The 13,350-nt window shown below is 38.5% G+C and overlaps 1 protein-coding gene across 1 annotated transcript; it reads right to left on the bottom strand.

Moving 5' to 3' along the window:
* Positions 1-2,652: 2,652 nt before the first annotated feature.
* Positions 2,653-4,012, bottom strand: LOC147637866 (uncharacterized). The gene is made up of 3 exons (XM_086799066.1): positions 3,636-4,012; positions 3,371-3,520; positions 2,653-2,997 (listed from the first exon to the last, which is right to left on the bottom strand). The coding sequence occupies exons 1-3, from the start codon at positions 4,010-4,012 to the stop codon at positions 2,676-2,678; spliced, it is 849 nt and encodes a 282-aa protein (XP_086655192.1). The 3' UTR covers positions 2,653-2,675.
* Positions 4,013-13,350: the final 9,338 nt, after the last annotated feature.

The raw sequence follows: 13,350 nt of genomic DNA on the forward strand, positions 1-13,350 counted from the left end.
CCAGTTAAAACATTTCATACAAGCTTCTCCCGACACAGAAGCTTTACTCACACAACCATAAAAAAACTCAAGCCTGTCTCACTGCCGAGGATACACCACATCCCCGATCACCACGAACCTCTCGCCTGCCTGCTATACCAATCACACCAGAATGAACCCGGCCACTCACTCTTCTGAAGGCGCCCACACCAGCTAACCTTCGAGTCCTCTGCGACCCATCACTTCTGCATGTGTCGTCAGCAGCAGCTCGACCATCATCTCTCTCTTACTCTCTGTCTCTGTGCTGATCCTCTGCCAGCCTCACACAAACCTAGGCAGCTTATCTGCCCTGCTACCGGCCCACCACCAAGCAGCAACAACTCATCTCTCTCTGCTTCACTCGGCACCCTGCTCTCTATCCATAGCCCTGTCTCCAAGGCGGCCCACACCAGCCAACCTGTCACTTGCAGCTTATCTGCATCCCTCTTGTCCTCGCTAGCAGCTTCCTTTGATGCCAGCACCCGCTTCTTATCTCTACGCCAACCACGATCACCTAGAGGCCTGCAGCCTCTTCTGTACAGTCACCAGTCCATCTCCAACACACAAGACGGCCACCCAACTTTTTGATTTGCAGCTGCGCCCAGCCATACACAAACAAAGGGCCACCTTCACACCAGTTCTTCTCGTCGAACAGTCACCGCCACGAACCTCTGAGCGCCATTTCTTCCTCGATCCTCACACCCTGACGGTCTTCTCTGCAGCAGCTACACACCAGCCATGCCTGCTGCCTGTAACGCCTGCCCGTTCAGCTACACTCCACGCTTCCAGCACCTCTACGCTGCCTCGATCACCCTCGCCAGCCCATCGACACCAGCCAGTCTCACAGTCTTTGGCGCCTTCACGCCCTCTGCTCGCCAGCAACAGCTTCCTCAACCTCACTGCTCTTCACAAGGGAGGCTCCCACACTTTGTTTGCAGCCCGGCACTTCTTCCACACCTCTTCACGGCCGTTGCTCCAGTCCTGCACTGTTGCGCCCAAGAGCCCCCGTTGAACAATACGGCCTCTCGCCTTTTCTTCTGCAGTGCCAGCTCGACACCACGCCAACCTTCTGGAATATACCCGCTGGCGGCAGCTCAAAGCTCCACGCCTTCTTTTCTTTTTTGGCCATTTAATATTATATATTTTTCATTTTACCTTACAGACGGCCACCCAACTTTTACACACAAATTGCTAATGGTTGCATTGGGCCATCAATCATTAAAAAAACTCCTTGCTTTCCACACACCTCTTTCTCAAGGTAACACCGGCCCTCTCAGTGTTTAATGCCCATGCCTCCGTACACATTCCAAATACAGCCTTTCGATGCCCATTCTTTTTCTTGGACGCGCACACACTTCAAGCGGCCAGACGGCTGATATTACCTCCAGAAGACCTCGTTCCAGACAGGATTCAAAACAAAACCATCCACAAAATCACTCTGCCAATGCATTCACAGGCAAAACCTTCACACACGCCATGCATCCATATGTACATTGACCAAAAAGACCACTCAGAAAAACGCCTGACAACGTGCACTTAGGTACAGGGTCAAAGGTTATGAAAACTGGTGTGGTGGTTCAAGTTTAGCCTAGTATTGCTCTACCAATACTTGGGCCTCCTAAAGACGTTGCTTCTCAAGGATGGTATTGATATAAGTGGCCAGTCGTTTTTCCTGTTTGGTGAGTTTTTCGTGGGCTGCATGGGGGAGTGGCAATTCGGCACGATCATTGCGCTCTCTAGGAGGAGGATGTGGTCTTTGTTGAGTAATTGTGGATGCTAACCCGATCTTGTTCGTGGGCCAACGTGCCTAGAGTGTTGTTTCTTTTGGGATGTGGCCTTCTTAAGCTTGTCTTGCAACCGTGTGATGACATTCAATGGGATAATAGATCTATCGTCCCCATATTGAATGCTCAACATGTTAAGGGATGGAATGCCTTCGATTGTGGAATGAGAAACTGGTTGCAAAGGAAAATCCTTGTAGTAATGGTCAATTCCACACCCGTGACATTGTGGTTGCATTGGCAAACATTTCTTTTGAGAGCATTTTGCCACTCTCTGGGGTTTATGGGGCAAAGATTTTCCATGTTGTACCACTACACCAATGCCTTGAAGAAAGAGCTTTCATGAACTATCTAAACTTTAATTTCAGAATTAGATCAAGGAAAAAATAGGGGCTACTATTTTATGAAATTTTTTTACAAAAAAAAGCCCGATATCTTAAAACATTCGTCCAAATTTTGGCGATTTTGAAGGGTTTTAGAAAATATTTGCCCAATTTTGGATATTTTAAGGCATTTTTTGAAAACATTCACCCCATTTTCAATACTTTTAGATTTATATAATAGGAATAATTACCAACCCACCTATACTTATATATTCATGGAGGTATCTTATTTTTTTAACCCTGATTTGGATCGTCGAGAACGTGTAAATGTAATATAATTATTAAACTTGAGGATTTTTATAGCATTTAGTAGAACTTATGCTAAAATAGTGATGATGTACCTTGAGCTTGACTCAAATATAGAGCCTAGGAAATGAGACTATGAAGGAGTTGATGAATTGTCCAATAGCATTATTTGTCATTATATCTCTCACTAGCTTAAGAAGATACAAGAGTTTTAGCGTGCTTGGTCTATCAGTTTAAAGGGTTACATCTAATGTTGTGGAAAATGGTGAAGGTTAGCTCTTGTGTGGAGGTGAAATGGAAGAGGCATCAAAGTTGGTGTTTGCAACAGGTTATCCTCTTGTAACTCAGTAAACATCCTACATATGGGGAGTTGCGGAGGCACTTGTAATGATGGGTTGAGTGAGAATGTTTCTTGAGCAAACCAAGCAAAGTCTGCACCATAAAGAGCTGAATGGCTATAATGATTGTGTTGGCCTTGGTAGGTTAGAATGACCATGCGAGGGTTTTCAGATGATCGCTCTATGCGTTTCTTCACTGAGCACATATTTGTTGTGCACCGGTAATATTTCCTGCATGCACAACAAGAATTGAAAAAAGGTAGTCAAAACAGCGAGGATATATGATTGGCTTACTAGCCCCCCAACAAAACTGAGATTCGGTCGTGTGTGATAGTCATGTAAATAAGACTGCCAACCATCTTTCTATACATATATGTGTGTGTGTGTGTGTGTGTTAGAACATGTTATCCCTTTCTAATACTCCGGTGTGTGTAGTGGAGTAGTATGGTGTGTATATGGTTTTGTCATACTCGGGTGTGTGTAGTGGAGTAGTACGGTGTGAATGGTCGGGTGACATTCCCTTCTACGACTAGGAATGGAATAAAACCTAATGATTTTTTTTTAATAAATGAAATCGCTTCATGCAGACATGTACATAACTTACCTTGGATATGGGCTATTCTTCACTGCTTTTTGCCCATACTTACGCCATTTATAACCATCAGATAGATCGTCCACCGTGCTCTCAACAACCATTGCTACTCTAGGTTCACGCTGCTCACGCTTTGGAGCTCGTCGTCTTCCTGGTTTGTGCCTGACATGTTGATAGTGGAACAACCTCTATTGAGTCTAAGTAACAAACACACGCGATGCAAAAAAGAAGCTCATAAACATTAAATAAGAAATATAAGAAGATGGTAGGGCCTTACTCATTCCTGGTTACTGTCTTCTCAGCCGGCGTCTCCTGTAGGATCTGGTCGACGGCCGGAACCGCACTTATCTCCGGCAGCGCGCTGCATATGTTCTCTTCATTTTCACTTACATTACTATCGATACTAAAGTGGTGGATAGCAGGTGAGGGTGGGTAGGGCCAACTCGCAAAGCAGTTTTGTTCATCACAAGGAGGTAGTACCATATTGTTTTCGCCCATAATATCAGGAGCAATTAAAACGCCTTGTTCTCCCTGTGCAGCAGTATTGGTGATGTGATAATTGAAGTTTGAGTCATTGAACTCATCTAGCCATTGAAGTGGGCTGAGAACAGTGTGGTGCGGAAAGCCTCCCTCTAGAACTGAAGGATCGCCCATGTTTGTGCTACACAAAAACTACATGTAACGCAATGTGTGAAGTAGTGAGCTAACCTATTTAACTGTGGCATCCCATTGGTGGGGTCATGCAGCAGGCCCATTCGTCATCATAAAGTCTCACGTCCCGCCAGGCCTGGCACCTCCTGTAGGTTTCAAAAGCTAGCTGGACATGGGCACACACGTTTGTAGAGGACAGAGCCCTTGGGTGTTCGTCAAAAGCGCGTTGAAAGGAGTATGTACCCCCCAACGTAAGTCAAAAACCAAACCAAATACGATGAGCAATCCGATGACATTTTCATGTGACATTTTCATGTGTCACACTTCTACAGTTCTACTCCTCCATCATCTATGTCTACATCATCGTGCCAAGCTAGCATCATCTCCAGGTGAGCTTGTTTTCTCGACACTCTACCTCAAGCTTTAGTCTATGTGTTGTACTCTCAAATTATGCTTGAAATACTCACATTTGTCCTTACCTAAGGCTTTGGTGAGATTATATGCAAATTATTTAATTGTTTGCGCGTATTAGACCAAAGCAACATCTCCTATTAGCACCTTTTCATTAGACATCTCCTATTAGCACCTTTTCCCTAATAAAATGATATTGAGTCTCTATGTCCTTAGTCCTCTTCTCTGTAAACTGTTGAAATTCATGGATCAAGCTCCCTAATGACAATCAACTATCTAATTAGATCCTAATCCTAATCTAATCTTACACTAATGATAATACTAATCTAAGGTGGATAAAAATGAACAATACTCATGGTGATGAGTGTGTGTGCTAATTAAGTTTAAACTCAGGTTCAGTTAGGTTACAAGATAGAAACTTGTACTCATAAAAAGAATTGAGATGTTGTGCGTGTATTCCAATGCTTGAAATGTTCTCCTTTTATATGAGGAGAGTATAACAAAGCTATGATAGCTTATATGGGATAACTTGGCTAGGTGACTTGACACTCTAGCATCACTCATTTCAACACCTCCCCTTTACTAGATTGGGTACAATTTTTAGGCTTTCACTCTTCCTCTCTCTCCCCTTCTGCTTCTACTTTGGCCTTTATGCTACTTTGGCATTATAGTTACTTTGGCTATGAATTTCAGCTTGAGTGCATCATATGGCCTCAGAGGCTGATTACATCACACTTTTTGTAGAGATAAGAGGGGTGAAAAGTATAATGGCTTGATTGCATCATATGGCCTCAGAGGCTGATTACATCACACTTTTTGTAGAGATAAGAGGGGTGAAAAGTATAATGGTTCTTTCTCTGGAAGAGCTCATCTTCAGCTGGGACAACTTTGGCCTCAATGTAGTTTGCCTGCTTTCTTTTATATAGCAATCTTCTTCTAAGTGACCGATTTTTCCATAATAGTCACAAACAAGCTTTGGTTTATCTTTATTGCAACATTCATTCTTGGTATGACCAAGTTTTCCACAGTGATAACATCTTGGAAGTTGAGATGATTGATTTGCCCTTTGAAATCTCCCACCCTTTGCAGTGACAGTGCTTCCTCACTTGAATGTGATTTGAATGATTCTTTATATTTGAATTTGGATTCTTGTTCAAGTAGAGATGATTTTACATCTTGAAGTTTAGTGTTGGGTAGATTTTTAAGTGTAGCAACAATTGATTCATAAGGTTCTTTGTCAACACTTTTTAGCAATATAACAATAGATTCATCTTCCTCAACAATGACTTTCTTTAATGCACTAAGTTGTTGTTTGATACCTTTGAAATTACTGATGTGTTGTGCCATGGTCTCGAGCCATGCAGTTTCACATGCTCCTTTGGAAACCCTTCTCTATATTCAACTTCAGTTAGGATATTGCAACAATAGACCAACATATTTCTTCTTTGATGACCAATTGACTATTGTAGTCTAAGTCTAAAAAATAAACCCTAATGTTGACTTTGTGTTTGCAACATTGTTTGCCAATCAACATATTTTTATCCACTCAAGGTCAACTTACAATAGTTATATAACTCAATACATACACAATTGTAGATTTCACATATATATGGATCCTCCTAGTAGCATATGAATGTTGTTTCTTATGCTCTTGCATGAATTCAATGATCCCTAAAAGAACATAACTCAAATAAGATTTGGCGATTATGAGATAGATTTGTCCTCTTACCAAACTAGTGTTAATGAGATCTTGTCATGTAAAACATACATTCACAATGATTTACTATTATTTCCTACTTAAGAAGAAGAAGATGATGATGATGTTCAAGAGATTCTTAGTTTTCTTCTACTTCTTTGCCATAACATGATATAAAATAATAGGAGGAATAAGTGTAAAATCATAGAGAATATTAATGAAAAGAAAATTTATACTAGTAGACTTGTAATATTTATTAGGATATTGCCTCTAATTTGCCATATGAGGTTGACAAAGAAGCAGACTTTTTTTTTGTACATTGTTATGTTTTCCTCCTTTTTGTTTGACAATGTTTGTATGCAAGTGATTTGTCAATAATCTTATTGTGTTATAAAAGAAGAGCCACATTTATGACCTTTACATATTTGTATGTAAATTTATTTTCCTTTTAAGTATCTTGTCTTTTAAAGAAATCTTATCAGGAAAATACTCCCAACACAAGACTCTAGTTGAAAAAAATATCAAAGCAGAATCTTAGACACTTTGTAAGATCTCTCCCTCTAATAGATAATATCAGCTACTTTATAATTATTATAGGACAACCGTGTTGTAAATACTGGATTTGAGACTCAAAAATAGATAATAATAGTTATTTTCTAAATTTTATAGGGCAATGATATTGTAAATATTGGGCAAAAAAATACTCAACAATGGTAATATTTCTTTCTTTTGGGGGCAAAAAAGTTTACTTGGTAATGGTAATCATGAGCTAGAAAAATTTATTAAGCAAAGCATTATAGAGGGTGATGGTAAGGTGCATTAAAAAATTATTATAGAGGGTGATGGTAGGCATTTTGAGTTGGGCAAGGTGCATTAGAAAATTATTAGAGAAAAATAATAAATTATCTTTGGGAATTAGAAATTGGGGATTTTGGAGGAGTGAAATTTGGCCCAATGTATGTAGCTATTTTAGGTGGACACATGAATCTACTTATCATACTTGCTCATATATGAATTTGTGTGTTCCTCCTAGTAGCACTATTCATTAGTTCTAGTTGAAGCGAACATGCGAATCTAGTCATCAAAACTCATACATGAATTTGTTTGATGACCTTACATATACATTTTTCATGGTGCATGCCTCAATCCAACCCAATTTGTGCAATAGTTTGTGCCTCCTATAATGTAGTGTTATTGTGTACTGCAAGTAGCTAGTAAATCCTACAAATTCATAATACCCCATCCCTCAAAAATATTGTAGATAAACAATAGCTTATAGATGCATTTTATCCTTATCATAACTATTGGCATTCACCACAACATTTCACAAACTCGAAAGCATCAGAATGACATGTTTGATAGCTTAGAATTTTGGGAATATTACTTTATCACATGGGGAACTACTCATCAAATTCCAAATCTTCTGAACATAGGTGTGAGACAGGTGATCCCATATGATCCTGTGGGAAAAGCAAACCTTTCCAAAAGAGGATGTGAAAAGGATACTTCTTGCCAAAAGATGATGTGAAGAGAATACTTCTAGCTTATACACCGTGTGTTAATAGACATGTCCTCATGGAGTTATGGCCAACATTAGGATCCAAAGCACTATGGGACATAGTAATGAGAGATGTCAATCTCTCAAATCCTCATCATACAGACTTGTTTTCAAAAGTGGAGGAATAACAACTAATCAACACAACTAGATGGTTATACTATCATAGAAGAAGATAGGGTTGCACAGTTCAAGAAGGATAGTATGGTAAACCATCTCGAGTGGAGAAATAAATAGTTGGAAGAAAGAAGTACTACTTAGAAATATATGCTGACACAACACAACCTTCAAGGATTAAGCCCCCTTACATGTTGCATGAAAGAAGATGGTCATGTTTGGAGTTTTTCCCAAACTTCAACAAACCATACGATTCCAACCATGTCTACAAATTTCCAAAGTTTAAGTAGGCACATCAGTCTTATTTTCATGACTTTAGGGCCTACATACTATCTCTAATCTTGTAGTGGAAGTTCATCCCTAACTCATATTTTGTTGTAGCATGACACTTGCTCAGCCTCATCATTACCTTGATTGACCATAAATAGTCAACATCATGGGGTACATTGAACTTTATCTTTGATCTCAATAAGGGACCATATTTGGATCACAGTTTTCTACTACTACCATTTACAGTACCTTCTAGGCCACTACCATGTCACCTTTGAAGATATGATCTAAACTGAGTTTGGAAAACACTTGCGGTAACTTATCATATTCGATATACACCATTCCTCAATCATCAACAACTCTACTTCGAAAGGGATTAGAAATTATTCACTGTGCAATCCCCAAGAGCAACTCAAAACAATCTTGGTGAATTAAAGATTAGGCTAATGATTACAACATATTGAAGAGCTAAGCAAATAGATTGGATTAAGAAAATAGTAACCATTATGATAACATGGACATGGAGAATGATTATGTACTCGTGCATTTATAGATCTAAGTCTTTAAATAGGATTGAGTATAAATGATTAAGTGTGAACCGTTTCCTAATTCCTCCTAGATTTAAGCACCATGATAAGGGGCACCCTTTTGCCTAGATTTGGGTGCAAGAAAATATCCTCATCCACTTTCTTTAGGCACCTGCTTCTTGTGGATTTGTGCAACTCAGTGGACCATATTACCTGATATATAATTGGTGTAAGACCTTAGAACCATATTTCCCTATGCCTTAGTCACTAATGGATTCTAATGGATATTTAGTGTATAATTTCATCACCCTCCATCAACAAAATGCACTTTCTTTAGGCACCTTATTCTTGTGGACTTGTGCGATTGAGTGGACCATATTACATGATATATATTGGGCATTAGACCTTAGAACCATATGTCCCTATGCCTCAATGTCACTATAATAGGTTTTTTGGGTACTACCAATAAAATAAAACATTAATGACCGTTGATACCAATGCTAGCTCTAGTTACTATTTAGAGTGCTAGTTATAATGACCATCCTGGTGCCCCTAGGTCTTACTTCAAGCATGTTTAGAGTGTCAGTCATGATATGACAAATACTAGTTCTAGCTATGATTACAATAAGTTTACAATTGAGGGGTGAATAACAGATCATGTAGAAAAAGAGAGAGAGAGAGAGAGAGAGAGAGAGAGAGAGAGTGAAAGAGAGAGAGAGAGAGAGAGGAGATTTGAGGTTGCATAGTGCAAGTAAGATCCATGTTCTAAGGTTTAAGAACGTTGAAAGTGTTCAAACCTTAACAAAGGTCTTACATGATATCACACATCCACAAGTTTCTCAGAGAGTTTTAAAGGTGGAGCTAACTAGCGGCGGCTGCTAGAGAGAGAGAGAGATAGATAGATAGAGACAGAGGTGGGGTGGGGTGGTATGACAAAGGAGAGAGGCAAAAAGAGAGAGAGAGAGAGAGAGAGAGAGAGAGAGAGAGAGAGAGAGAGAGAGGAGGGGTGGGGTTAGGGAGATAGAGAGAAGAACATAAGAAGGAAAGAGAAAGGGAAAGGGCAGGGTGGGGGGGGAGAGGTGTGGGAGAGAGAGAGAGATGGAGATAGAGAGAAACGTGGGGGGGTGGTTAATGGGGTGAGAGGTGAAGAAGAGAGAGAGAAAGAGATAAGGGGAAGAGAGAGAGGGAGGGACAGGAAAATGTCGGAGTGGGGTGGGTGGTTGATGGCATGAGAGGTGAGTTTATTTTAAAGAAAAGATTAAAAGAAATATCATATTTTAAAAGAGTAAAAAAAGAGGAAGAAAAAAATAAGAATATTTTTTATAATTCGTTTAAAAGGGAAAAGAATAAGGGAAAAAGATAAAATTTAAAAATAAATGTTAAAGGAAATACAGAGAGAGAAAAAATAAGATAAAATAAAAGTGAAAATGAAAAAAGGAAAGATGTAAAGAAGAAACAAAGGGGGGGATTGTTTTTCCAGGGTACAAGAAAAACCTAAATGAAGGCTGAAATTTTAAAAAAGAAATAAGAGAAAGAGAAACAAGGGGAGGAAGTTTTTGAAATAATTCCATAAAAAAGAAAATAAATTAAATTTAAAATGAAAATGAAAAAAGAAAGGATAGAAAGAAGAAACAAGCCAGGGGAGGGGGGTTATTTATTTATTTTTTGGGGTAAAATAAAAACATAAAATAGAGTAAATTAAAATAAATATAATAAAAATAAAATTAATAGCTTCTTATTTTAAACTAACATGGTAGTCTTAAAACTAATCTTCTAAAGCATTAACTACTCACTTGGCTCCAAAACACCATCCTAGTCTGTAAAACTAGTCTTGTAAAGCATTAGCTACTCTCTTGGCTCCAAAACACCATTCTTTTGTGCCTTGAAAACTATATGCATGAATTTTTTCCATGAACTTTTTTTTCCTTCTCATTATCAAGAAGCCGTTGTGGGTATTTTATTTAGATTTCTCTATTAAGAACATATTAGGGAGTTTGGGAAAATCCCGTTACTTTGGGAATTTTCTTTTCAATCTTTTTTTTGGGGTATCTTGACCATACCAATTCCAAATTTGTTGGACAATGTGGATTTAGAATCTACTCTTCAAGAGCTTTCTAAGGATATGTCACATGAGGGGGTTTTGACAAAATCCTAAAAAGATTCACCATGCCCCCATTTTTTGATCTTGCATAATGGGAATTGGGATTTTCCCAAACTCCCTAATATGGTCTTTATTATCTCATCTATAGGTTATGTTTCTTGTTAGTAAGTAATCATCCCACACTTAACACTTTATTGAAAGTTACATAGCATAATACACATGAGGGAGAGATTGAGAGAGAGAACAAGATATTTTGTGTAATTAAATTTTGAATTATATTCATGTTGCTTTAGTTATATTTCTACACCAAGAGCTAGATCAAGTAGTGCACTGATATGGGTTCCACTCCTTTACCCTTCATGCCCACACCCTAGGCACCTCTACCACACCACATTTTGCCACACCCATTTTCACCACACCACCACCTATTACAACTGCACCACCACTCATGGCATTATAGACCTCAATCCCCATGGAACATTCTACCACCCATCTCCAAACCAATGCCATGGGTCAAGTGTTACGGGCATGATTACAAGAGATGGTGTCACTCTACCTACCGCACATGCATGTTTTAGGAATGTAAGTATACATTTAAATTTAGATCTAGGTTCTCTAATTAATAATCTTGTTTTATAGCTATATTCTAACTAAATGATTTCTCTTTAACACAAGAAAGAAGATTTTAGGGAGAAAAAGAATGTACTCATCATGAAATTGGAGTCCAAGTTTAGAGGTTGCTGTTCCAAAAAGATGATTATAAGAGAAATGTATGAGTTGGTTTAACATAAGCATGATAACACCAAGTACAACAATCAAACTTTAAATCTGAATATTTTGAGATGTTATAATCAAAATGGTTGCACAATTCGTTAGAGCCTTAAGTTTACATTAAAGTCTATTGATTAATGCAAAAGCTTCTAGAGAATATTAGAGTTTCATTTAGAAATCAATCATAGCACTTTAAAACATGATGTGAAAGAATATTTCTTACTAAGAAATTTCTCTTAGTCAATAAATAATATCATGTATCCTAGGAGGTCAAAAGCCTTGAATAACAAATTATAGTACACGTTATAAAATATAATATTAAGGGATGGTTATATTTAGACTAGCACACATAAGAAAACAAGAAATGAGGATTTGAGTTAGTGCTCTATTGTGCTCAACCTTCAAAAAGTCATGCCAATCGAGTGACTTTAGTTTTGATAACTTGTCGTTCTTCGAGGTGAAAACTTTTGAAATGAAGCTCCATATCTAGTTGGTGTTCATAATTTCTTAATTCTTTCCAAGATTTTTGCATGCTCTTAACCTAGGTGTACAGACATCAATGCAATGGGAGCTAGATAACCATTGAAGTACTAGATCGCATGTATCAAGACACAGTGTAACCTATGAGTAGAGACAACATAATGGGAGATAGATAACCATTGCAATACTATCATTGAAAAATACCTCACCCGCTACCTCACCGTGTGGCTCAATGTCCAATAGAGAAATGCATGGCTAGTGATCTTTGTAGACACAACCCTTCTTACTAGTGATTTGCATCCGTTATGGCATCAAGAAAACGTATAAGGATTTATCTTTAAGAGTATCCTCATCCAACTAATTCCAAGAATACAAGACATATTACGACTGCTTTGCATTGAAGTGTCCAATAGAGAAAGTCATGGCTAGTAATCTATGTACCACTACTTTGCTTCTGTTAGGGCATCGAGAAAATGTATAAGGCTTTCTCTTTAAGAGTATCCTCATCCAACTAATTCCAAGAATACAAGAAAATGGTATAACTAAATTTGTTAAGTATCAAAGATGGGTACTACACTCACACTATTTCTCTCAATGTTATAACATGTATGCAAAGTAGAATGAGAGAAAGCATGTAGCTAGAGAGGCTTCCACCTCAAGAAACAATAGAGGCTAGGGACAAGCAAAGGTTCTACCACCCACCAGCCATCAAAGAATCCTAGAACATATGAGAGTAACCTTGAAGACCCATATATGCAAATCCAAGCATATGAGACGAGATAGTTTCAATCTAAAGTAGCTTAGGTAGGGACAACACTTTAAATGCTTCATCTAAGAGTGAGGGGCACGTTAAATGTTTCATTTTGTTCTCATGTGAGGGTATGGTTCTAAAGCCTAACACTAAACCCAAGTAAGTGAGAATGGACCATAACAACTTGCCAAACTAAAGTTAGTAGAACATTCTAACACGAAGGGTAGATTGAAAGCTTCTCTTAAATTGGTAAAGATTGCCAAGCATAGATTGAAAGAGATTCTTAAGTAGTTTTGACCACAAGAGATGATCTTACCTCGACAAAGAAAAGAACATGTTCACTCCGTGGTCATGTGGTAGATATATAAAGATAGAGGAGTCACATTATCCATTATGTATGAATTGTAACATGATCATGTTAAAGGTCATGTGCAATGATTTGAAAGGTCCATTCTATGAGGAGCCAATTTGTTGAGATATCAAGCTCAACTAGTGCTATGGTGGACATTGATGACCTGCCTAGGTGGTAGCTTCCGCACTTATGCCACTGGCATGGTTGATATTCCGCCAGTGGATGACAAGCTGTGTGACAGCCATTTTGGAGTACTAGAGTTATGTCATAGTAATAGCACCAGCAGGCTGATATAGTCAGGTTCACACGA

The sequence above is a fragment of the Cibotium barometz genome, chromosome 6 (assembly GCF_041138505.1).
Source record: "Cibotium barometz isolate CiBa-2024 chromosome 6, ASM4113850v1, whole genome shotgun sequence".
Lineage (NCBI taxonomy): Eukaryota > Viridiplantae > Streptophyta > Polypodiopsida > Cyatheales > Cibotiaceae > Cibotium > Cibotium barometz.

Excerpts from the sequence above, each read along its gene's own strand:
- LOC147637866 (XM_086799066.1), bottom strand. The coding sequence starts at position 4,012 with ATGGGCGATCCTTCAGTTCTAGAGGGAGGCTTTCCGCACCACACTGTT. Across the intron at positions 3,521-3,635 it reads AAGACAGTAACCAGGAATGA|GCACAAACCAGGAAGACGAC; the intron begins GTAAGGCCCTAC and ends TCAACATGTCAG. Across the intron at positions 2,998-3,370 it reads AAGAATAGCCCATATCCAAG|GAAATATTACCGGTGCACAA; the intron begins GTAAGTTATGTA and ends TTGTGCATGCAG.